Source organism: Myripristis murdjan, chromosome 20 (genome assembly GCF_902150065.1).
Source record: "Myripristis murdjan chromosome 20, fMyrMur1.1, whole genome shotgun sequence".
In the NCBI taxonomy this organism is placed as follows: domain Eukaryota; kingdom Metazoa; phylum Chordata; class Actinopteri; order Holocentriformes; family Holocentridae; genus Myripristis; species Myripristis murdjan.
The window spans coordinates 11,811,887-11,835,515 of NC_043999.1; the positions used below are offsets into that span (position 1 = coordinate 11,811,887).

A 23,629-nucleotide genomic window follows, 5' to 3' on the forward strand; every position below is an offset into this window, starting at 1 on the left:
TTACAGTGATTTCCGAGCAGCTGAGAGGCGTTGTGAGGCAAGACGCAGAGTGGGACGGCCCCCTGCCAGACGGCTGCACCAATCGTGTCCATCGGATAGGGATTAAGTGTCACACTGAGCTCCCCTCTCACACTCCGGACCACATCATAACTTTTGCGAAGTGGAAAGGCGTCACTCCTCCCTCGTTTAACGTTAGACACGGCAGCAGAAGCGACGAGGACGCGGCACGGCCAAATGGAGAAATCCAAAAACTTTCGCATTGACGCGCTTTTAGCAGTCGATACGCCAAAAGTGCAGACCTCTCCGCTTGCGCTGGTCACTTCTCTGTCCTCCTCCTCTTCCATTTCGTCGTCCGGAAGTGTAACAGCTCGGGACTTGACCACCAGTGCCGAGTCTTTGCGCACCGAGACGCCGTCTCCGCCAAGGATTTCCTCTTGCGGCTTGATTCCTAAACCGGGTTTCCTGAATAGCCCGCACAGCATGGTTGGATTACATCCGCAGAGTACCGCAGGGATCCCGCCACAGGCTCTCTATGGCCATCCTATGTATACCTACTCCGCAGCAGCTCTCACAGGCCAACACCCTGCCCTGTCCTATTCCTATCCACACGGGTCCCATCACCACCACACCAGCGATCCCATAAAACTCACAGCCAGCACCTTCCAGCTGGACCACTGGCTCCGGGTCTCCACGGCAGGCATGATGCTCCCCAAAATGTCTGACTTTAATTGTGAGTACAAAATAGCATGGCACTGCTTGTAGCCTACATTATTACGGTCAAAATCTCTGATGTGATGATGCTACCCTGAATGTCTGATTTTAATTGTACTTTATTCCCCTGTTATTACATTACAAAGTCACATTAGAGGCTTTATAGTCATGACCAAATCTAAAAAATATGTATATGATGACAACCAAAATGTGAAATTTTGGGAAATGAATTGTCACTGTTAGACATTGCCAAACACAGACCGGCATGATATTATTTTATATATTTAATCGTTTATTTTTTGTCTAAAATTGTGTCTGTGGTGTAGATTTTATGTGCACAGCTTGAAGCCTATTATTGTCTCTTATTTGTCTGAAATAGGGGGAAAACTGTCAGAGTGATGTTTTTTCTGAGAGGAACTAAAATGGACAGATAATGGACAGTGGGAAAGTGGCAGAGGAGTGTGAAACCCACAGTCGACATACTATTTGCTCTCCAGATACTGCCTTTTTGTTTCTGTTCGTTTTAACAGATTTGTTCAAAACGAAGCGGCAAATAGCTTCTTTAAGGGCATATTTAGGATACTTTGTTGCTTAGGTATGACACATGGAAAAATAATTATAGCCTACAAAAGAAGACTGTTATTGGGAATATTATTTTCCCTTGGACTTGAATTTTGAAAAAGTTTATACTTTATAAAACACCTGCGAAACAGACGTTTTATCTTGTTTTCTTTATTATTAAAATGGGCCCATATTCTTCAACCTAAAAAAAGATATGTTAGGAAACAGGGGGGATAGGCCTAATTTAAAATCTGGTTGCAGGACATGGAGAATTGATGCTGGTTTCGTTTTCAGCTCAGGCGCAGTCCAACCTGCTTGGGAAGTGCAGGAGACCTAGAACTGCATTCACAAGTCAGCAGCTGCTGGAGCTGGAGCATCAGTTCAAACTGAACAAGTATCTGTCAAGACCAAAGCGCTTTGAAGTGGCCACATCCCTTATGCTGACGGAAACTCAGGTAATACTGCATGTTTGCATAAAGCCCTCTTATTGATTCTGCTACATAAAGTTTTCAACACGCGCGCGCACTGTCCATTTTAAAAGTTTGATCTCGTTCATGTTCAGTTAAAACAAGTGAGAAAATAGAGACTGAGATAAATTCCACAATTCCACTTGTTTCCAATGCAGTTAGTTGTGTCAGGAATTTTCAGGAAACAATGTCAGTAAAATCAAAATTAAGGATGATCAGTGACATCTACGAAATGACACTGGAGTCAGGAAAATCAGGCTAAACTTTTTTCCATTTTCCCACTTGATAGTCAAAAGGATTTTAAAACTCTATATTAAAAATATGATCAATATATTTGCAGCATTGTAGCAGTGGGAGTGTGTGAGTGTGACTGTTACACCAGTGGTCAGTGTCAGGTGGTTAATGACCTTTACGCAGCCCTTGCGCATGGCCCGTAGCCATTTCGCCAATTTCTTTGTATGTTTGGATAAATTAAACATGGGATTTCTTTATTTTCAGGTTAAAATCTGGTTCCAGAACAGACGCATGAAGTGGAAGAGAAGTAAGAAGGCCAAGGAGCAGGCCGCCCAGGAGGCCGAGAAGCAGAAAGGCACCAAGAACGGCCAAGAGAAATCTGACGGACTCGAACAGACGGATTATCACAATAAGACGGACTCCAAAAACGGCAGAATAAGAGACTTCAGGGACAGTGACGATGATGAAGGCGATAACTTCCTGTACAACTCGTCAGACTGCTCGTCAGACGACGAGAGGAATCACACCAGTGACATAAGTCCACAGCCTTGAAACACAAGAAAGGGAAAGGGGGTATATTCTCCATCAGTGGTGACCATGGGGATTTTCTCTAAAATGCAGTTGCATGTAATCCAACCTCTACATGGAATTAATCGTATTTTTTGTAATGATCTAAAAAGGAAAACAGGCTATAGGTCAAGAATAGTTCTGGGTGTATGATTGTGTGATCATCGTGCCATACCAAAACAAGCAATAAAGCAGGTTTAAGTTTTATAATGTATCATTCAACAGTAGCCTATATCTGTGACATTGGTGACATTGCATGGTTTATATGCAAATGCTGTAAACTGGCTCAGGACACTGCAATCCTTCTCGCTGTGATGGTTAAGATTATCTCCAATAATATTTTCAATGTTACTGTATGACCATTATAGCCTACTATAAATAGTCAGCTCCACACTCCCATTTGTCTTAGGCCTATTTTGTTGAACTCTTGTGGTGTTATATCGGTAGCCTATAATTGTGTCATATCACGCTGAAAAAAAAAATGTCATGTTTATTTTTCTATGCTGTATTTATAAAATGGTTATAACAGTGCATGATAAATTATTGTCCGGCGTCTCTATTGGTGCAGACGATGTGAAATAAAATGTTTTTTTTTAATATAAAATCCAGGAGTTATTTTCAGTGTCATTCGGCATATAACGCTCTAGTGTTTCAGCTTTGATCCGAACAGAGGGCTGTGTTTTTCTCCTTGCTCTGACAGGTCGGGTCATGGGAATTACTGTTAATAGCGCTGTCGGATCTGTGCAAACGTGCAGTGAGAGCAAACAACAAGCAGGGAGTCAGACGATGGAAACATTTCACACCACACTAGCAATGGGCTCGTATTAATAAACCTTTGAAACGGGTTGTCAATCGACCGCTTGTCTGCTCAAGCACTATTTTCAGGGGTTGAAATCATTTAATTCAGCTGACACTAAATGCAAATCTGCAAGACGACTTTTAGGGCGATTTTAGTCGACATTATTTAAATGTTAGGCTATTTTAGAGGCAAAATTATTGAAAACCGAAAAAATGGCTGCTAGTAGGGTTATGAGTTGTTTTTCTGTGTGGATTGATACTGGATTATTTACTGTTCTGCCGTCGCATGTATTAATTGACGGATGGGATCCAGGTTTTAGTCCATATATGGGCATACACCGGAAAAATTCACCCTTTAAAAGATGTTTATTTCAAAATCAGGCAGATCATAAGCAATCTTGAGGCACGCATGTGAGGATGAGAGATACCAAAGTTTCACGTTTGATTTTAAAATGAAAGACATCGGCAATGGTGATTCCCAGTGTTTTTAGACATGCATTACCATGAGGCTATAAAGTCACAGTGTAACCTAACTCTAAGGTGAATTTCCTCAAATGCAAAACAAACATCCCATTAGTTGCACTTCCTATCTCTGACACACAACATTTGTATGAATCAGAGCAGGCATTTATCAGTTCATACAATTTGGCCATCTTTCAGTTTATAAGCTTTTGATTAAGTCTGCTTATGGTAGTGATTGGCAGTACAGGCTCACTTCTACAAGTCATTTGCACACAGAGATGGGACCGGTGACACAGACTGGAAGCACAGTCCACAAAATGGCCTGATAAGCTGAGACTTATTGTTCATTATGGACTTTTTTTTTTTTTTTTTTTTTTTTTTTTTGTGGTTTCCCACAGTCATCAGCGTTTAACTATTGCAGACTGAATATACGCCGTTTGTCACAGAATTACTGACAAATCTGTTGGTTATCTCAGTTGTTTGCTTTACCTCAGCAGACTAAATCAAAGTTCAGTTGAGGGTCAAGCCCAGCCAGAGCAGAGCAGGTGAGGCTGATGGCACCTGTCTGGTTCACATGCTGACTGAGGGCCATGATCTCATGATTTCAACTCACATATTCTATCTTTTGTCTCACTCACTCTATAACTGGATGCTTTTTGACTCAAATTATATAACATATACTCAAGCCCATGCAGCATGTATTTCACTGCCCTTGTGATGGAGAGATCTCTCATTTTTCATCAATACAAATACAGAATCTAGAAACAGAGGTGAGGCTTGTAGTGTATAATGATGTACGTCTCCTCTGGCTGACCTTTGTGGCCGATCCTTGCCCTCTGACCGCTCTCCACCCTCAGATTGATGCAAGCTGCACAAATGCAGCTAATTAATAAGAGCAAGTATCAAATGTAACAGAATGACTCTGCTATGCTAACCATGCAGGCGGACACTGGTGTCAGCTAGCACACAGAATAGCCTGGACTCAAAGCCCTGGGTCATTTCATTGTAGCATGTAAACAACCGTGAACAGCACCAACCCCTATTCTCTTTGCTCTTGTTTACACTGCGCTCACAGTAGCCACCTGGAAAAAACACAAAATATGATGAAATGATAACAACACACCAATAATTACTGATCAACCATGTTTAGGCCAGAGAAGTCTTCATTATCACATGGTTTAGTCTGTGTCAGAGCATAAATATGCTCAGCAAGGCTTAGATGAATGGTCCCAGGTATGTGAACTGTGCTGAATTAACTATTGCTGTACACTGCCTCCAAGAGGGCGGTTTCTGAAAAGCACAAAGCGCAGCACGAGACACTTCAAAGAAATAAGAAAGGCCTTAGGACAAAACAATTTCCCTCCACAAAGAGTCAAATGACTAGGCAAAAAGTCTGAGATTTATTGCTGCCTTTATGACAACAACTTCAATACTGAAAAAATGTGTCATTTATTTGTTACAGTTAAAGCCTTTTTATGATACATGTACAATACTTTTCAGCATTTGATCCCTGAAAAATGTACAAATATACAAATACCAGCATGGCAGATGTATTTGGCATATTTGAAACAGAATTATCACTGTCATTAAACTGTCTTACCGATTTTGTCATTAATTATTATTACACAATAATGAAACCCTTGCACCAATATGCATTGCATTTAACCTCATCTAAATATAAAATAATATACATAGTGATGAGTCTGGTATTTCTTTGAAGGCATCTGTGCGATCTTCCAGATTTGAAAATCTCCATAACAAATGTATCAATGACGTTCAAAACATTTTTTTCTTCTCCAAGTAAACAGTAGACTTGTGTTCTTTGTATTCACAGTCATTTCACTCCAACAAGCCTTCTCTTGTTCCACAGTTTTGTTTCATAGTATTTCTTCTGGGGTGTGAGTGTGTGTGTTTTTTTTTTACAGTTTGAGCTTGGCCTCTTTGGCCTCCATGGCTCTGGTGGCGACCTGGGCGCGCTCGGACAGCAGCGCTGCTTGCTCAGCTGCTCCCTGCGCCTGGGCATTCTTCAGCAGGAAGTGGCTGATGAAAAGCTTCAAGCCCTCCCTCAGCATTCCTAGCTTGGGAATTCCTGAAATCCTGGTGGATGAGAGACAATGAGGGACATTGATTCCAGATTTTCACATGGTGGCAAGCGCTAAGGAGGAGTGGTTTTACAAGAAGTGGGCTAATAGACCAGAGGTTAACATTTGTGAAAAATGAAAGAGGAGAAAAGGTGGAAGACACTGTGTTAACTCTGTGTTTCAATGTTTAAGCTCCAAAGCCTGGGTACTAAGCATACCCAGGGCCAGGCCATATGGACAAAATCACATATCATGAAATATTTACCATGGTACTGATACTGTAACAACACAGCACTGAACTATTGGCACATTAATAAGATACACACACAACAGATTTTTAATAAACAATCATTAATAATGTGGATAATGTGAATAATGTGGATCCATTTCATATTTACTATCTGCATATTTCATATTGTTAGATGTTTATTATTATTATTATTATTTACTGTATATAGTCTTTATTGTATATATTTTTGCATTTATTCTATTAAATTTTATTTAATTTAATTTTATTTCATGTTTCCATTGCTACTGTAATGTAAGAATTTCCCAGTTTGGGATCAATAAAGTACATCTATCTATCTATCTATCTATCTATCTATATGATGACCAGGTTCAGAATATTGCATCCCTTTAAGTAATGCAGCCTTGAAAGCCAAAAAGCAGGAAAAGACAACATTTATGACACATTAAGACATTGCAATATCCAAAATTCCTAACAATTTATAGCTTCATATCATAATATCAATATAATAATATACTGTCCAGCCCTATACTAACCTTCCAAATATGCTGGCTAAGTCCTCGGGCTCGGTTTCCTTTAGTAGTTTGGTCAGCACCTGGCGCAAGAAACGCACCTTGGGCTTATCCAGTTCCCCAAACTCTATTACCTGCACAGAGAAAAGCAGATGCAAACTGAGGAGACTGCAACTGAATGTTCTTCATTATTTAATCAAATTAATAGCATCAAACATAAATGTCAGACAGTGAGTGCTACCTGGTGAAATCACAGGTCACTTACTTTGAGTATGGAGAGAGAGTGGCACTTCCTCTGGAGGAAGCGGGTAACAAGCTGCACCAGGTTGCTGAAGGTGCTGCTGGGAAGAGTTGACAGTTCCTTGAACTTGTCCCACAGGCTGAACTGGAACGTCATCTAGGGAAGTACAGAGTGGGATCAAGGGACTGTTTTGTTGCTAATACACAAAATATATAATATCAACTTGAATGTTACAACACTGAATGGCATTTCACATTGATTATTCTCAAGAAGGGAAGCAAAAACAACAGCAATTAACGTCTCTACGCAGGTAGCCCTCTCATCCAGGTCCAGTTTACATGTGAAAGGCAAACATTCCCACCAGCTCTTTCATGAGGACAATGGTTATCAGTTTCTGATATAGACCACTGGCCTACATGGCAGCGAAGGAGGAAGTGGTGGTGGTGTCACCCCCCATTGTTTGTAGTCACAGTTTGAGTCAAATAACATTGGAGGTGAGAGGTGTGAGAGACTCTCACACTGCAGAGGTGAACTGCAGGCCACAGGCAGGTCACACACAGTTTAAGAAGCTGGGTGGTCACATGCAACACGAGGCTGGCATGATGAAATGTACTGCAACTTGGCTTTTCTAACTTAAAATAGCACAATCAGTATTTATTGAATTTGCGTCAAATGTGCAACATTTATGGAAACGATAATAAAATCACTGCCTTTACTCTGTTTATGAGAATTATTTGATTTGGCTGTTTACATACGGATGCTGAGGAAAAAGCTTATTCTATCAAAATTCTTGTTTAATGCAATCTTGCACACTATGATTACTGACTCAATAGATCAGCTGACTCCATCACCACATGCTATATGTAACTTTCTCTGTCATTGTTCCCATGTAACTGCACCTTTCAGTGCAGAGAACTGAGGGGCATAATGACTTGATTTAAATTACCAAGAAACAAACAAGAAAACTCAGTTAGCCATAGTTACAAGTGAGCGTGTTATAGATACAGACAACAAGATGTTCCACTTTGATAAGCAATTTTTTTAAATTGCAAATTTGGTATAATGATTTTTAAAAGAGGTTTATATAAAAATGCACTATGTCGTAATTAAATGAACTTGAGTAGTTGCACATGTCTGTCTTTATTATAAAATACTTAAATAACTTGTATGAGGTGAGAAAATCTAACGAGACTGCAACAAGTCTGAGTAGTGTGATGTTTTAAGTAGCCCAAAGTTACACAGGATATTTTATTTGTAAATCCCTGCCATGGTTTACCAAGTGTTTAGTATTTTTTTTCTAACTCTTTAAGACTTTCAGGATAACAGCATAATGTATTGTTTAGATATATCAAGCAATCATTCAGGACAGTAAGTATTTATTGCATGCACTGAAATTGTTGTGGCGCTCCTGTAAACTTTTATGGGATGGGGGATCGTGTATTTCAGTGAATGATACTGTATTGATGAGCCAGGACTAAAGTAAAGTTTGTATTGGCAAGATTGAGAGGATAGTTTTTTTTAATATTTTTGGAATTGTCTTTACGGTCATTAGAGAGGTTTAAATGGAGAAAGACAAGAAAGACTAGGTAATAAGGGGGTGATATAAATACAGGTCCTGGGCCAGGTGTGAACTCGGGATGTTGCAATAACATGGCGTCTGCCTTAGACCACTGAGCCGCTACCATGGCCAGGAAAGCAGTTATTTTTTAAATTTTTAGTCATATAAATGAGCAGCTTTTACTTGAAGACATTCAATGTGTCCAAATTTATGAACTTTTTTTGCACAATCTGGTACAAAAGAGGGCAATGGAAAAAGAGGAGCAGAGATGAGAGAAAGTAGAAGACTGATGATATAATACAGGCCTCTACCATATATAATGTCATATAAATATATCTCAATTCTAGGTTTCTAGGGGAAACCCTGTGTGATGCTAATTTATTGTTGACATGTTTCCGGTTTGCTGCTGGGAGTACCTGGAAGCGGCGATCGTGGGAGCAGAATTTCTCTCCCAGGACAGCGTAGAAAGGATTGAAGGTTTTCTCCTGCAGACAGCAGTCCATCAGAACATGGACAATCTCTCTCTCCTGCTGGTCCTTCAGGCCCATCCTTCACACCGAGCAACACAGAGAAGATCTTTAGTTTGCATCGACGCATTGCTATTGGAATATGTGGAATCAAAACATTGCTTTGAATAAATCACCATGCTTTATTGCCCTCTTCCTGTCTTTTGGGTGAACAAATTAATTATACAGAGGTTACATCCATTTAAACTTGACAGAACAAACCTTAAGAGCTTCTCAAAGGCGTCCAGGTAGTCCTCGCTGGTCATAATCACACAGAAGATGTTTCTCCTGACCTCTGTGTTCATCCTCTGTTTCCTGGCCAGGTCCAACACTTTAGCACTGAACTGAAGGGACACCAAAAGGAATAAAATCAAACAATGACATCAGTAAGACGTCAAAAGGTGGTATTATGAGTAAGAATAATACCATAGACTCATAATAGATATCAACTACTGATAATGAATTGGCAAATGCAGTGTACAAAGTGTGCTGTCTACAAAAAGATTTGGACTTTGGAGGGAAAAAAAAAGTTAAAACAGTAGATATAGGGATGTGTCCTCAGCATTATATTTGTCTATTGGGAGTACTCTAAGGATGATTTATGTAAAGTGGCAACCAATTTCAGTGCAAGTAGGTTTCAACACAGGCATGTGTGAAAATTACTAAAGAAAATTATTATTTTTTTTAATATACTATTATGTAATATACTAATATATAATTTTCTGAGCTATTTATCAATTCACTTAAGGAAAAACCCTCTTTATTTATTTATTTATTTATTTTTTTTTTTTTTAAATTGCACACTGCTGGGAGTTTGAAACAGGCTGTATAGCAGACAAAATGGCACACAAGCTTCATCAGTGTCTGCAATGCTAATGTCCTCTGTGGCTCCAGTGCTGTACCTTTCCCTCAGTGGTGCTCTGTTGTGAGGTCGTGTTCTCTTGGTTGCTGATCATGGGCGCTCCGCTCCAGGAGGAGCCGACGATCCACCAGCGGCCCACCTGATCCGCTGCCAGCAGATTCTCCAGAGAGACCCTCAGTTTCAAGTCACTTCCTCCCGCACTCTGGTGGATCTGAGTTACACATTCACCAGGAATTAGTCACACATGCAATTTTTAGGCAATTACATACCTTACCATATTAGGTAAAACATGTGATAATGATAGGAACACAGAATAAGCAACCCCAAAGAAGCATACGACTGTGTCATACAGTCATAATTCACAACAGTTAAAAATGGTCATTTTAAAGGGGCTAGCTCTACTACGATGGACCCTGAGTCTGCAAGGGTGTGACTCTGGGGCCCCCTGGTGGTACAGAGCGAAACTTCCTTTTATTCACTCCAAGGGCAGGGGGAAAAAAGTTACTTGGAGATAAAATATCATGCCATGCCCAGTATTGAATCAACAAACCTCTCTAGTAACATAACTCTGATAAAGAGATCCAAGTTATATATATATATATATATATATATATATATATATATATATATATATATATATATATATATATATATATATATATATATATATATATATTTTTTAAAAAAAAAAAAAAAAAAAAAAAAACACTTACCAGAGTTCTTTGCAGCTTCCTCAGTCTCTCCACGGGCTCTGGATCATAGCCTGGAATCTTCCGCATATCATTATTTTTCAAAGCCAGCATGGTTTCCAACATGAAACGCACCTGTGGACATGTTTGCATGTGATCTAAAGTGAGATTATCCTCCAAAACTGATAGAGTGTATTGAGATTTAAATTACACAATGCAGATTATATGTTGCACTAGTTAAGAACATTTCCTAAATTACCCCAAAAATCCCTGTATTTGCATAAGTTATCAGTGCCATACCCTGGTTTGATCCTTAAACTGTGATCCCACTTCATTGGCTTTGCGCTGGGCGTCAGAAATGAGCTCCTTGAGAGCCAGAGCGTCGTCTTTCCGCAGGCCGAAGCCAACATTCCTCAGCACAAACAAAACCATCTCGATGTCCTTTTCTGTAAAAGCTGCCACCATCAGCTTTAGGATGTCAAAGATGAGGAGGGAATGCACCACCTGGAAGTTATAAAGGTGAGCCACAATGGCCACCAGGTTGTCACACTCTTTGCTCTCCCCTGGGTTCTTGTACACCTCGGCAAACCTTCGCACAACAGTTTCCAGGAAATGGGCTCCAACCTGCAATTTGATAAAATGTGAACATTTCAGATCTATGTTGCATTTGGAAATATGCAGGTTAATATATAGAGGAAAATGAAGAGGAAGAAGAGGAATAAACATGAAATATAACATTTACTTTAGGGTTAGAATGTATGGTCCTATAATGTGGTGTACAAACACTGGCACAATAATAACATAAAATATAAGCAAAAATATGATTTACCTTAGAAATTCTTTGACTGAGACTTTAATTTATGAGATGTGTGTGTGTGTGTGTGTGTGTGTGTGTGTGTGTGTGTGTGTGTGTGTTGGGGGGGGTCACAGGATGACAACATGACAGAGAGATAACAATGGTAATGCATCTTAGGCATAGGGAACTAAGGTGTTAGATGTCACTTTCAAACTGATTATAAAGGGAATTATCTTACAGAGGACATGGTGAGTGAGAAAGCAGCCAATCACCTTTATACCTACAGGTAATGAATAATCCAAAGGCTAATGCACCACTCCCAGGCTACTATTTATATCTCACACAAAGGCTGGTGAAACCAAAAGCCTCGTCTCCTGTCACTCTTATCAGTAAAGAGGAAGGTGAACAGAGAGTCCCCAAAGAGTAAGGACCTCTAGAACACAACCTCTGCTTTTAAACTGTAACAACACTGATTTGCTTTGAGTTTTTACTCACTGATGGAGCCAAAAAATGTTCAATTGTCCAGCGCCTTTCATGATTACATGGGATTGTCTTAGGAGTATGTTTCGTCAACCGCATTCTTTGAAAGTCTACACGCAAACTCAGGTTGTGGAGAAGATTAAATGTGAATGTACCTCCAGTCCCACTGCATGATGGAGGATGCTGACCAGCAGGACGTGCTCCATCAGTAGCCTGTCAGGCATCAGGGTCGGGGTGACGCAGGCGGCTAGGAGCAGCTCTGTCAGGGTGTCGTTCATGTCCTTCCTGCTGGTGCTCATGTACAGATCCTCTAGCTGACCCGTGATGAACGCCATGTTGGGCTCGCTCAGCCTAAAAAAGACAGAAAACGGCTGAAATGATCACACTAAGGCAAAACGCTTGAGCATCTCTATATAAACTTAATGGGAAAAGATCTTAAAGAGAGTGGAGTCAAAGCTGAGTGTCCGAGTGGGGAATGAGTTCATGGTGCCGGATTCAAGATGTTACTGATGCATGACGTACACAGCTGTTGGGTTTACCTGTTCACCAGGCCTTTCACATTCCTCTTCAGCTTTTCAAGCTCGGCTTTGCGTTTATCATCTCCAGTGGCACGCAGGTGTGGCGGCACATACTTGCCTGTAGTAGATGTGACCTAAACGTTGGCAGATGAAAATTGCAATTTGTTAAAATGTTAAGCTGCTTAAGCATGAAAGATAAGCATACAAAGTGTTAATTCTGCTATGATCTCTTCAAAGTTATGAACTCACAGTCTCGCTCTTTGAGTTGCCAGCGTCTGTTTGTGATTCTGCTCCTCCTTCACTTTCATCACCCGAGTCTGCTGCATCACTCTCATCCAGCTCATCCTCGTCCTCCTCCATTCCCTCTTCCTCATCATCAACCATTTCGTCATCATCCTCACCCTCATCATCCTCATCAACCTCATTTTCCTCATCTGTTAAACCCAGGTCTTCATCACCACTTTCATTTGCAAACTCATCGCCTGATTCCTCCTCTTCACCCGACATTTGAGTGTCGCTTCTGTCAAGCCTCTTTAAGTTCTCTTTGGCCGTGTCCATGTCATCATCACTGTCATACACTCCCACAGCTGACGACCCCGAGTCAAGCACACCGAGGATGTAATCGAGCCCATCCGCTGCAAAAGACTGCGGTAGAGTCTTCTTGTTTTTCCTTTTGTTTAACCCCAGGCACCGCTCTAGCTTTTTTATTTCTCTGTCTTCTGCTTCGTTTGCCTCCAAAAGAGCCATTTTTCTAGTTTCTTGGAGCTTAGTTGTTTTCTTTCCTTTCTTGGAAGCTGGCTGTGTTTTAGGATTCTCTGATTTCTCTGGAGCAACTTTGCTTTGCTTTGTTTTCGTCTGTTCTCTTTTTGCTTCATCCTTCACCTTCCTCCTCTGTTGCTGTGGTTTATCAGCTGGTACTCCCGAGTTTTCACCAGCACCGTGGAGTAAATCGAGATTCTTTTTGCCCTCATAGTGACGTTTCATTTTTGCCTTTTTCAGATGTCGCTTTTCTTTACGCAACTCTTTTCTGCTTTTCTTTTTGACAAACCTCAGCCCACGCTCATCCTCCCCTGCATCACAGCCACCGTTGCTTTGAACGAAGTCATCCACTGACAACCTGTACTTCTGCAATTTTCCACTGTCCTTTTTCCTTTTGGTGCTCTTCCACTTTCCTTGACCCTTCATCTTTATAAACTAAATCAAAAATGCTGAGACAGGTAATACGATTGAGGCACACTTAACTAGCATGGGCTAATTAACTTCAACTAGTTAGGATCATGTCGCAATCTACGGCCAATCCGCTTATCTAACAAGCTACAAGTGGAGCTGTAGCAAGTTAGAAACAACCGAAAACAGCTGGTTATTATAAACAGATGAATACCAACATTATTTCACGCTGCACACGTTACCTCCATGAGGTTAGGATTGTTGATATGACCCAAAACCACGTGACAGACTCCTTCCAGGGCGCGGTGAGAGTCGTCACGCACTGATGACGCAGTTTATTTGGGGGCGTTTTTTTTAAGCGGTCTTCTCTCTCGATGTAAACTGTCTGCAAACCAGTCAGCGTCAACTCAGCGGAGGGCAGACTCAAGACTTGTTGTTCCTGCCATCCGCACAGGCTAGCATGTAGTGAGTCTGTAGTTTCGCATTTGCAATATGAAGAATGGAAGAAGACGATGTTACCATCAGAGAGCAGAATTTCCACAGCCAAGTGCGAGAGTACATCGTAAGTAGCTAAGGCTAGCTAGCTAACGACGTCCTGTATCGTTACTGCTTAGTAACGTTAGCTAGCATGAGGACGCGGCAGAAGTTATGAACCTCGACCCTTACTGTTGCGGTGCATCCGATATTACAACAAAATTAACGAGCTAACTTATCCACCGCATCTCGTTAAGTGTAAAAAAACAGGAATATGAGAATAACTTGTTTTTTGTTTACGGCTGGCTAGGTTAGCTTCATAAATAACGTCAGCTAACGTTCACGTTGTTTGGTTTGATTAAGTCCGCTGTGCTGACCAACCATGGGCTTTTGTTTTGTTATCATTAAACGAGAGATAACGACCTTCATTTGTCATAACTTATTTGTCATAATGTGTGCCCTGATGTCCACTTGGTTAATACTTTGAGAAGTGTGTGCATTAACATTATATACACTAATAACTGTCTCTTTTGTTTGGGTCTTCTTGATGAATAATGAGAACTGCACAGTGTCACAATATTGAAAGCTATTAGATTTCTCGCAAGCAAGTAAGCTCAACATCTCTGCTTTAGCTTGCACATTTTGTCTGAAGTATCTCATGTCAACACTCATTGTCTGAACAAACCCCTATGCTCTACTAAATATGATCCTAATTTGACTGTATCGTTTAAGTCTAATGCCTCTGCAGTTTGTGCCCCAAATACTGCAGAAATAGTCTTGTTGTTAAGTTGCTGTCATGTGGTTCTTATTGCAAGCCATGGTCAGCTAAGAATAATGTTTATCAGTTATTAGTAAACAGCATTACCCTGTGACAAGTTCACACCTTCTCTGTTTTTGATTTGTTGTCATAATTGAATCCATTTGTTAATATTATCTTGCATGCAGGATGCCTGTTGTATGACCATATCAAGTGGCATGAATATCCACTTGACTAGACCCGAGTTGACCCTCTCTCTTGGAGGAAATCCTATTACAGTGTCCAGGCATGTCCAGCCTGAGTTCATATTAACGTGTGAAATACTGTTGCCAAGATTGTCGGAATGCATGCAAACAACTTACATTAACTCTGACTTGTTAGTAGCCATCTGCTCTTGTTATTTCTCAGTGCTCATATTAGAGTGTACATTTGGCTCATTGATCAAAACATCTTCACCATGATAATGGAAATAGAGTAACAACTGGTATGTCCATTACAAAACTTGGTAGTCAGCCTGCTCATAATGTAGTTTTATCTCTCCCCAGACAGTAGGGTCTTTGTGTCTGTTCCAGTTTATCAGCAAAGTGCACCTGATTCTGTGTGCTCCTCTTTGTAGTCATGATAATGCTCAAGCCATTGCCACTCACAGCTTTGTAGCCTGTAAAGACATCTGCTCTACCTCTCAGTTGGGGGAGGACTACTGGGTGTATAATGAGCCAAACTATGTGTTGCTGCTGTTTGTCAGATAAGACTGCTTGCCCCTCAGATTGACTTGAGGAGGTTTAGGGTTTCTTCCTCGCCTGTACCACACGCTTTGATGCAGTTTTTCTCTCAGAAATCTGTGGTGTCTGGCTGAGTCATCTCATCCTCACAGCTAGGCCATGAGTTGTGTAATGTTGAGAGTGTGCAGATTGCTGAAGTGGGAGCTTCTAACATTAGTTACGTCCTGGTCACTGTCACTGTAGAAGAGGGGAATGTGGAATGTGATCTTTCTGTTAGTCTGTCCAACTTGTGTGGAGGCCACAGTTACCTAATAAATTCCATGCAGCGGTTATTTCAGGACCACTTTGCATGCAACCTTGGCCTAATTAGTGTGATCAGAGTTTGGAAAACAAATATGATTTGCTTACTTTGCTGTCCCTACATCAAATATATGGGTCATGCTGAACATTGCAGGTGTTCCCTGATTTAAAATGACTTTTTTGCACATAACAAGCTTAGACTAAACTTCCAGTTCGGTCACTTATTAATTAGGCTTTCAGGCCAAGTACAGTACTATTTGGCCAGTGAATATTTACATACACATACTAATCAATAATGTATTGTGCAAATTATTAATACAAATTATGCAATTTTGTTCAGTCAGATCAGTCAATCTTGTGCTTGTGCACTTTGCTCAGCTGCATTTTGTGCTCTATTCTGCATGCACAAGAAATTCAAATACTCAGATGAGCAAGTTTTTGCAGTTTTCAGACTGGCTGAAAAACATTCTTACAGTGTGTGCCAGGTTGGTTGACCAGTTGGAGGGGGGGTTCGACCGAGATTGTATTTGTGCCTCAGTCCCCTAACACATACCCCTTCCAGCTCCTGGTGTTGGGTGGCAAATGCCTTCACAGATGATAAGATACATGGAAGTAGCCCAGATGCATTTCACGTTGCAAAATAATAATATGTTTAGTAGTGCATCTGTTTAACTAAACACTGGTTTTTGGCTTGACTTTTTAATATGTTTGTGTATGGCTCATCTTTACTGTTATTTATGGAATATGTAGGCCTTGCCCAAAATGACATTATTTCAATATATCCTATTTTTTGGCAGTGATGTCCTAATAACATTTGGAGGTGTTTGAACACAGTCCTGAGAACAAACACAAGCACATGGTAGTGTGCATATATATATTTTTAAATGTATATATAATTTATGTCCATTTTATTTATAAGGTAAGTTAGAGTTTCAAAATAAGCACAGCTGTGTTTGACATAGTCTTGTGTCTATCATAGTTCTGCTTGATTCACCCAGTTGTGGATTTGACCAAAGAAATTCTCCCAGTGTATGCCTTGTTGGAACTGCATCTCGTTCATTATAAATATGCTTTTCTGTAGAGGAAAAAAAATTATCTAGCCCTATAAACTGAGTGCAAATGTTTTTGTTTGTCTTTGTTTGTCAAAAAAGTCTGATATTAAATACTTGCCTTCATCAGTTATCAGCAAGTCTTGATAGATAACAGCATGGTTAAAAGATGAGTAATAAATCATTACTCATAAGTAGGCTGATTTTGTAACAAGACCAAGGCAGCATACCTGACAGGTCTTCAAAACCCACCAGCTGAACGTCCATCACGTCTGCTGTGTGGGCTCAGCACTATATGTAAGGCTGCATGTGGACTACACTGACGTCTTGAATTTAACCTGGCTGGCCCTGTCAAATGATTATTAATGCACAAGTGTTTTGGTTTGGGCAGGTAGACGACAAGAAGACGGAAATATGCTTGAAATCTGCCATCTAATTTGCTGAATCATCTGCTGTCATGATAAAGCCCTTTTTTGAGATTGTTACTTTGCTTTGCTCTTTCAGATTTGCTTCCTACTGTTCGCAGTACTCTACATCGTGTCGTACTGCATCATAACCAGATACAAGAGGAAAAGTGGTAAGTGCTTCTGTAAATTATGAATTGAACTCTGGCCCTGTGGAAACACAAAACGTTTTGCGCCTCAGCGAGACTGTGATATTTCTCAAAAGCTTCTGTAACATTTACACACTCAAATTGTATCTACATGGGTCATATTTTCTCAGCAAACATTGCGGAAATTCGTCTGTCTTTCCGTCCACGCCGTGTTTGCTCAGAAACAGCCCTTCATTGTATTTAGACAGAAAGCACAGTGTGGTCAAGTAGGCTTTAAATGTGTGTTCAAAACCACACCCATCTCTGTTGTACGCAAGAAGAATCCACTCACAGTCAGCTCTGCATCAGCATAAACTGTATCTGCATCAAATTGTTTTCATGGCTATGGAAAAATGTGCAAAGTTTGTCACAGCGGTTACCCTATATAGGGTACTTCTGACATGACCTGCGTCACGGTCACTGAGGGCTGAAAATCAGAAATTCAAGTCAGAGGTATGTGCATAGTCTGAGATTCGGTGACAGATAAAAGAAAGTTATACGCCCTATTTTCTGTTTGACTTCTTTCACACAGCAGTTAATCACCAGTAGACAGACACTACTGCAGAACAAAAGCTGACTGAATTATAAAAACAACAAGAAAAAAATAGATGGAAAACAAAGAGGCCCAGTCAGGTATTATGAACTGCATCCCATTTTCCCTGGACAAATATAGTATGTCCAGGTCATCTGGGCTTCCCTAATCTCATTTTAAAAGTGGACCATTTTGCACCAGAAAGCCTCTGTGGAGTGTTGCACATTGGAAATCTAGGCTGCTCTTGTCCTTGCACCCCAGTGATTTGGTAGCTTAATCCTCTGACTTGCAGTAAAGAGGAATTATGAAAAAAAAACAAAAAAAAAACAGCATTGCACACATTAGCAGTCCAACTTTTACTGTGTTGAGCATTAAAATGGCACACTGAAGATAGCATTTAGGCCTATAGTCACTAATATTTCACTGATCTTTTTTAGAAATTGCTCTAATGTTTTATATTTGGTCTTATCTGTCATATTAAGATCTGTAGTTTGTGTTTAAAAATTAAAATGTGTCCAATGCTGCATCTCTCTGAATAACAGATTAAATAAGACATGAAGTACTAAATTTGGACTTGGTAAGGGGGCCGCATATGGCTCATATTGCTATTTTTACACTCTCATTACTCAGTGTCCTGTGACTGAAGTGGTTTGATTTCCCTTCTAGATGACCATGAGGATGAAGATGCTGTTGTCAATAGAATATCGTAAGTGAAGTGGATTTCAATCAGTTCTCCTTTGAAGCACAGAATGACAAAGATGATTGTGGCGAATATCACACATTGCTCAGTTTTGAATTAAACGCTGCACTCGGACTCAGGTTGCCTTTTGTAGCCACATGCGCCCTGCCTGCCCAATGATATGCCTCTTTAGGTCCAGCTGAGCGGAATGATAGGGCCAAGCCAAGCAGTGGAAAACATTTCAGATGAATGAGCTTCTTCAGTGATGTGGTGAAGTGGTGACCCTGCTGTCCCGCTGAGGATCACTGAGCAGATGGTGAACTCCTCTGGGCCCAATCTGGAAACCCGTTACCTCTGAATCTCAATGAACTGCAGCTTCTAGTTTAGGGGTCTACCAATATTGATTTTTCAGGACCAATACTCATACCAATTATTAGTAATCCAGGACACCGATAACTGATATTTAGGGCTGATATTCATTTGTAGTTAATGTGAAAAATTTACAGAATTAGACACCCCAACAGAAATCTTGCTTTGAATGAACAAATTTAAAAATTGCTTTAAAAAAAAAAAAAAAAAGACTAGTAAACTATAGTCCTAATGATTAATACTACATATTTAAAGGTCGGGTCAGTGATGCTGCATCAGATTTATTGTGTTTAACCATGCCTCAGGCTTCTTTCACAAACATTTAAATCCAGTAAAACTGAAATGAAAATTATAACTCTTTTGTCCTTAAGGCAGGTAAATAAGGGCAGCATGCTACAACTTTTTGTCTTTCTGTGAAGAGGAAATGAAAACTGTAACCATATTATCAGTAACGTTGCCCCTCCCACTCACTTTTGTTTGGCGTCTTTCAGACTTCAAATTGACCATCATGTAAATCAAAATTATGATACTTATTGAAAGACTCTGAATATCAGCCCTGATAATTGTCCAGGACCAATAATCGGTCACTTCCACCCTGACAGGCCAGGACTGGGGTGGGGATTGACTAACTGGAAGGGTGATGGGGAGGGGAGGGTGACACTCAGTGAAAGGGCCATATGCTACACTGCATCAGTGTTTTTAAGTGGTTGGTGACACCAAATAACTTGATTCCCCCTTTGGTTTTGCTTATTAATTCTTGTCACACTCTATGCCTGTAAGGACACTTCATTAATATGACATGTAATCCAAAACTAATCCTCAAGTAACCAAGTAATTGCTTGTAAAATATAATCGGATTTCCAAAATGCTACATGCATTTGTGCTATTACTTTGTAGTGAGACTGTTAAGTAGAATTAATAGAGGATAGAAAAGGTCTTCCTTAACAATTACTAAACAATTTGTCAGAAGAGTGTCCCCCTTTTTACTAACATTGTTGTTTTCTGTTTGTTCATGTATTTGATTTTTTTTTTTTACAGTGTGTCTTAATACTTGACTGAGTCTGTCTGTGGTTCCCTTTGCAGATTGTACCTGTGCACCTTCACCCTGGCAGTGTCAGGTGGTGCCGTCTTCCTCCTGCCTTTCTCTATCATTAGCAATGAGATCCTCCTCTCCTTCCCCAAAAACTATTACATTCAGTGGCTCAATGGCTCCCTCATTCATGGTTAGTAGCTCACACAGGTCATATTTGTATTTACTCCCCCCCCCTTCTTTCTGTGTGAGATTTCTTGCCAGCTGTCTTTTTACTGTGAAATATTTCTCTTAATCGAAGAAAATAAACACTTATAATACACGAATAACAAAGACAAGATGCACAGTTAACATTTTAGAATAACAACAGAATCAATAGCGGTATTAATTTACATGTTATCCTAAATGCAATGGACTCAGCTGATGTCAGACAAATGTTTGGTCAAGAAATAGGCCTATTCTGAAACCTAGTATATTCTAAGGTAGGTCATAGTAGTCTATACTACAGGCAGGGATTTCTGCATCAACTGGATAGATAAAGTGTATGATTATCACCAGTGTGGAAAACTACTACCAGCCAAATGCTTTGGGCTGTGACTGATAAGTATATTTGTTCTATCAGCCATGCTGGCAAGTAACCAACCATCATACTGAGGTTTGTTTCCAAAAATAAAACAGTGATTAAAGTGAAACTGCCTGCTGGATTAAAAAAAAAAAATCACCAGCTACATTTGTAGGTAGTTGGGAAAAAGTGTTTTTCTCTCCCTGTCTTTAATACATTTAATCATGTGAGATGTCTAGGTTTGTACAATTTTGTGGCAACACATCGCCAGCACATAAAATAAAACATGCTAGTAGCTCAGTAAAGCATGTGTACATGTAGTTGATGCATGGTTGTGAAGGCTCTTGGATGTACCAGACATGGCAGCTTACAGCCACCAGGGGGCATAAGAGTCCATAACTTAAACTGGTCAGATCAAGGACTATGTTGTTACCTCTGTGAAACAACCAATGTTTGATGACATTCTAGTGAAACCACATAAATAGTAAAAACAAAAAAAGTTTTTAGAATCTAATACTCACTAACCACTCTGCCGAAAGAAATAATCCAAAAATAGTAATTAGTTAGATGTTGTGTAAAATTTGACTTGTAAATTCTTGCTGTATGCATGTTTGTATTTGCATACTGTCATGTGCATGACTTCCACAGGGCTGTGGAACCTGGTGTCGCTGTTCTCCAACCTCTGCCTCTTTGTCCTGATGCCCTTCGCATATTTCTTCTTGGAGTCTGAGGGATTTGCTGGATCAAAAAAGGTAACAATCCTTAAGTTTTAAATTCTCTTTAATGCCTATCTTTCCTGCTGCCTGCCGTATATTTTGAGCTGTTTTGCAGCTATTCTGTTTGTATTTATTTTTGTATCTATGTTGAGTTAGGATACCTAGTAACCAGGTAAAGAACAGGGATATGTTTTAAAAATTAATTTGTCAATTTTCTGAGGTTCCAAAGTCTGGAAGAAATGCCAATAATCAAGAGAAGGATTGATAAAACCCTGCAAATACACAATTGCTAGTGTTCATTAGTGATGTCATCAGCCTTTAGGTAAAGGTAACAATCAATCGTCTGAATAAATTGAAAACGTTTAGAAACTGAGGCCCACACATGTATGAAACTTTTAAAATGGAAAATGTGTAGTCCTGTTTATTTCCAGTGTCTTTGTCCATCTATTGGTGTATTTGTTGGTCCATCTACGAGAGAGTTTGCTTCTCAACAGCCAAAGCAGCAGCAGCAGGTGCCTTGTCCTTGCCCTCTTTCTGACTCACGCCACTGACCGTAACTGCCACCGCAGAAAGCTCATTAACCATGAAAGTCTGAATCTGGTCTTCGCCCAGCGCCACATCCTGACAAACCCTTCCAATAAGGCCATAGGCTGCAAACGCTTCAACACCGCTGCATCGGCCCCACTGATTTAAGGCCTGATCCCCTGCCACCCCCTCCCCAGCCCCCTAAAATAAAACTTCAAAAGGACAGGCTAATAATCGAGTTGTAAGGCTCAGCGAACTTCCTCGTTTAATTGATTACCCCCAAAAAGAGGCTGGGGGCCCGTGTTCTGAAAGTCCATAAAGTCGCAACAACATGACAGCACAATAGAGCCTCGCAAAATGGAGGGGGAAAGATTTACTTTTAATACACCTCTATCCTGTGTCACAGTTTGAAGCCTCTCTGGTTTATGTCCCTCCTGGCAATAGCACATAAAAATTAGTCTGTACTGTAGTTTACAGCCAGTTCTTTATTTCCCCAGCCCACTAATTTGTTTCGGTTGGATTTCTTCAGTAGAGGGCAGACCTTGATCGGTAGGAAGTAGGAGGACAAGGGCCTCTGTCACGTTATGCTTTTTGTTCTTTTCATTTCAACGCAACTGTTTCTTGCTACTGATCATCCATAAATATGCTCAGAGGAAGTACTGTTCAGTGTTGAGCTGCACTTCCAGGTATATTTTGTGTGCGCGCAAAGGAAGGGGTGGAGGTGACACTGTTATTTTGCCCCACCAAAACAGTGTCCTGGAGAGTCAATCAAGGGGCTGACCACAAGAGGAATGTAAAACACTGATTTAAGTTTTTATAATGTGATATTATCCCTTTCCCAATAATAGCAGTATAAGACCAAATGTCATGGGGTTTTATGTGGCATTTTATCCTCCTGGGCTGATGTTAAGGCACCGAGCGGTCCTTTTGACTGCGGAAATGAAGTGAATGATGAATTTAACTGGTAACGCTGTAAGTCAGCCTTTTCATGTGGCTGTGTTTACTTTTGACGATGTACTAAAAGACGCCACCAGAATAAAGATGGAAATGTGGATGTTTTTTTTTGTTGTTGTGAATGTTAACAGTTCAGCTCCTCAGAGGCTCTGTTGCCTGAGTGATTAATAGTTTAACAAATTGTCCAAATTGTGGATGAATCAGAGTGACTTAGGGTCTTGATGTCAGATGTTATGATCTAGCTTTATTTGCTGGTGTAAAATGTCTCCCACTTACTGCTGTGCTCTCAAATCTTTGCAGAAGAGCGGCATCACTGAGGGAGCTGAGAACGTTTTGAGAAAAGTTTTAGGTTTTAAATCATCCCAGAGTTTAGAGTTTTGGCTCCTTTTTCTGTTTTAGAAATCCATTTGGTTTGGTGTATTTATTATATTCAAGTTATCCCTCACAATAATTATGCCACGGCACTAGGATAGCTAAACGTTTATTTTTGGGCCTTATTGTATTGGCCCCAAATATGTAGCCTACTTTTGGTCTTTAGCTGTTCAAGTAAAGACAGTTGGAACTTTAGATGAGCCCCAGCACCACCAGTAGATGGCATTGTAATGATGAGAGCCATCTGTGTCATCATTATTGGGATGATCATCATGTTCTGACAAAGACTGACTGTGAAGACATCAACACAACCCTCTGCTCAGCCTTCTATTTGTATCAAAGGGATTAAATCTGCTCAGTTGCTATACTTGAAGAGTGTAATATCTTGAGGCTATATTTACTCAAGGACATAGTGTAGCATAACTTGATGAAGGTGAGGCTGTAAAAGTTTTGAAAACTTCTTACTGACATATTTTCTTAACCCTAATCATAAGAATTTTATATCTGTACCTTAGCAGCATGTTTTCAATGCTACTACT

The 23,629-nt window shown here is 40.2% G+C and overlaps 3 protein-coding genes across 4 annotated transcripts in view; 2 read left to right on the plus strand and 1 right to left on the minus strand.

Moving 5' to 3' along the window:
- The first annotated feature begins 234 nt into the window (after positions 1–234).
- On the plus strand, positions 235–2,525 carry mnx1 (motor neuron and pancreas homeobox 1). The gene is made up of 3 exons (XM_030079643.1): positions 235–730; positions 1,567–1,727; positions 2,238–2,525. Exons 1-3 carry the CDS (start codon positions 235–237, stop codon positions 2,523–2,525), a joined length of 945 nt encoding a protein of 314 aa, XP_029935503.1.
- Positions 2,526–5,172: 2,647 nt separating this feature from the next.
- On the minus strand, positions 5,173–13,475 carry nom1 (nucleolar protein with MIF4G domain 1). Its single transcript, XM_030078946.1, has 11 exons — positions 12,540–13,475; positions 12,312–12,424; positions 11,928–12,123; positions 10,797–11,120; positions 10,521–10,631; positions 9,848–10,018; positions 9,168–9,289; positions 8,856–8,988; positions 6,906–7,037; positions 6,665–6,774; positions 5,173–5,897 (listed from the first exon to the last, which is right to left on the minus strand). Exons 1-11 carry the CDS (start codon positions 13,473–13,475, stop codon positions 5,720–5,722), a joined length of 2,526 nt encoding a protein of 841 aa, XP_029934806.1. The 3' UTR covers positions 5,173–5,719.
- Positions 6,034–23,629, plus strand: part of lmbr1 (limb development membrane protein 1) — a 43,107-nt gene continuing 25,511 nt past the window's right edge. The window contains exons 1-6 of one of the 2 annotated variants that reach the window (XM_030078949.1): positions 6,034–6,047; positions 13,886–14,019; positions 17,264–17,336; positions 18,550–18,589; positions 20,015–20,154; positions 21,172–21,275. In XM_030078949.1, coding sequence (XP_029934809.1) covers positions 13,957–14,019; positions 17,264–17,336; positions 18,550–18,589; positions 20,015–20,154; positions 21,172–21,275 — 420 coding nt within the window. In that variant the 5' untranslated portion in view covers positions 6,034–6,047; positions 13,886–13,956. Of the gene's footprint in view, positions 6,048–13,811; positions 14,020–17,263; positions 17,337–18,549; positions 18,590–20,014; positions 20,155–21,171; positions 21,276–23,629 lie in introns of those variants that run through there. The other variant, XM_030078947.1, reaches the window with a different exon arrangement.